This window comes from Lolium rigidum, chromosome 1 (genome assembly GCF_022539505.1).
Source record: "Lolium rigidum isolate FL_2022 chromosome 1, APGP_CSIRO_Lrig_0.1, whole genome shotgun sequence".
NCBI classification, from domain to species: domain Eukaryota; kingdom Viridiplantae; phylum Streptophyta; class Magnoliopsida; order Poales; family Poaceae; genus Lolium; species Lolium rigidum.
The window spans coordinates 355,281,711-355,283,826 of record NC_061508.1 but is presented as its reverse complement, the minus strand read 5'-3'; the positions used below and the strand labels follow the sequence as shown (position 1 = coordinate 355,283,826).

The window sequence follows — 2,116 nt, the reverse complement described above, 5'->3', positions numbered from 1 at the left end:
ATAATGAAAACTAGCTTACCTACCGGAGTAGTAATTATAATGTGAATTTTTTCCATACCAGCTGTGCCGAACCGGGCTGAAAGAAGATAGCGAAAGTGTAGCCGATCCCCGTCACGCAGTAGACGACCGCAACGAGGATCACATAGTTCTCCCAGATCGACGACCTCGGATTGTTGAAGAAGTAGAACATGGACAAGTATACAATAGGTTTCACAATGGTGTTGAAGTGATCGATCGTGTCTTTAGACATGAAGTATGCCAAAGAGCTCATGCCTGATGCTCTTTCCCTCCAGTAGTGTATCTTCTCCAGGGAGAATGACCGAAGGGCACCAATCATGCACAGAAGGGCTGTAGCCAACACAAGTTTATTTTGCTTGAAAACTTACAGTAAGGTAGAAGAACACTAGACAGACTTACAGACAGCGATGACAGTGTATGTGTAGCCAAGTGCTCCAAATGTCTCGTCGCTCACTTTAGCCAGTGTCCCTAAACAGATACCAGCAAGGCCCAGAATCAGAAAGTCGACTCCTTGTATTCTAGATTCACGAAGCCTTTGCTTGCCACATCTGAAGGAGAAAATAAAGGATGCATGCATCTGATAAGAATGGAATACTTCGAATAGAAAAAATCTCAACTTAATTTCCAAGGAAAGAACAACTTACGTACCTTCCCAGGTAGTACTTGTACTGCCTAAGGATGCCAGGAGTTTTCCGGTTAGATAAATCTTCAGAAGATTTATTGTAATCATACTCATCCTTTTTCTGCCCAAGTATGTCCCTGAGATTACCCCACAATTCACTAACAACGGATTTTTTGGATTCGGCTTCAGGGCCAGTGTGACCCCCCTCTCCTTCCCTAAACGGCGATCCCGAGTCAGAAGCACTCTGCAACATATCTCTTGGAACTTCGTATTCGTTGTGCAGCATCCATCGCAGAGGGAGATCTTTGACATTGACTGCTGCATTCGTATTTGGCTTCACGATTCCCTCCAAGATATCTATGTAGTAGTCCGGTGGATTGACACGATCCGGGACGACAATCCCCAGACCTTGGAAGTACTCCTCCACTTTCTTCACGGGCCCGTGGTAGACAGTCATACCACCTTTCGCGAGAAGTATCAAATCATCAAACATGTTGTACAATGTGTAACTGCACCCATGTTTAGAAGGCCGGTTCAGTCAATGAACTAGTTAACCTGATGAAGAATGCCTAAGGGCTGCATGCATATACATATATATAGGAGGCTTTCCATGCAAAATGTGTTGGAAAAACGCGTGTACCTGGGTTGATGGACCACCATAGAGATGTTGACACCTTCAAGAGCTTCCCGGCGTAGGGCGCGAAGCAATAGCGAGAGATGAAGCACTTGTCCAAACCAGACGTTGGCTCGTCTAAAATCAACACGAGAGGGTTCCATGACCATCTCTAGCCCAACATTTACTCGCTTACGCTGGCCACCAGAGATGCCACGCTGCTCAACAGTTCCAACCAAGGAATCGCGAACTGGTTGCAATCCCAAAGCCTCGATAACTCTTTCCACAACAAGAACTTTTTCAGCCTGTGACATCTCAGCAGGGAGCCTAGAACACAACAGGTATTTTCAGTCCCTTGTGATGAGTAGTAATAAATCACCATAAAAGATGCATGCAATATATGTACATACCTGCATCTTGCATTAAACCATAGGTTCTCTTGGACGAGTCAAGTTTCCATCATCGTCGGCGTAGCGTCAAGGTCAATGGCGCCGTCTTCATGGTTGTTCTCCCATGTAGAAACTATTACAACTATTTTGAAATAATACATCAACATGAAATTTAAAGACAACCATAAGGCTCCTGCCGGTTGCCACAATACAATAATGATCATCTCATACATATTCATCATCATATCATGGCCATATCACATCACCAAACTCTGCAAAAACAAGTTAGACACCTTTAATTTGGTTTGCATATTTTACGTGGTTTAGGGTTTTCGAGTAAGATCCAATCTACCTACGAACATGAACCACAACGGTGATACTAGTGTTGTCAATAGAAAGAGTAGATTGAATCTTCACTATGGTGGGAGAGACAGACACCCGCAAAGCCACTTATGCAATACAAGTTGCATGTCA

The 2,116-nt window shown here is 44.0% G+C and overlaps 1 protein-coding gene across 1 annotated transcript in view; it reads right to left on the bottom strand.

Annotated features, from left to right (window-relative positions):
• The window catches only part of LOC124665519 (ABC transporter G family member 28-like), a 24,939-nt gene extending 23,806 nt beyond the window's left edge, over positions 1-1,133 (bottom strand). The window contains exons 1-3 of the mRNA XM_047202923.1: positions 667-1,133; positions 418-566; positions 59-348 (exon numbers count right to left, since the gene is read on the bottom strand). Of these exons, the coding sequence (XP_047058879.1) occupies positions 59-348; positions 418-566; positions 667-1,133 (906 nt within the window). The remainder of the gene's footprint in view (positions 1-58; positions 349-417; positions 567-666) is intronic.
• Between the last annotated feature and the right edge of the window lie 983 nt (positions 1,134-2,116).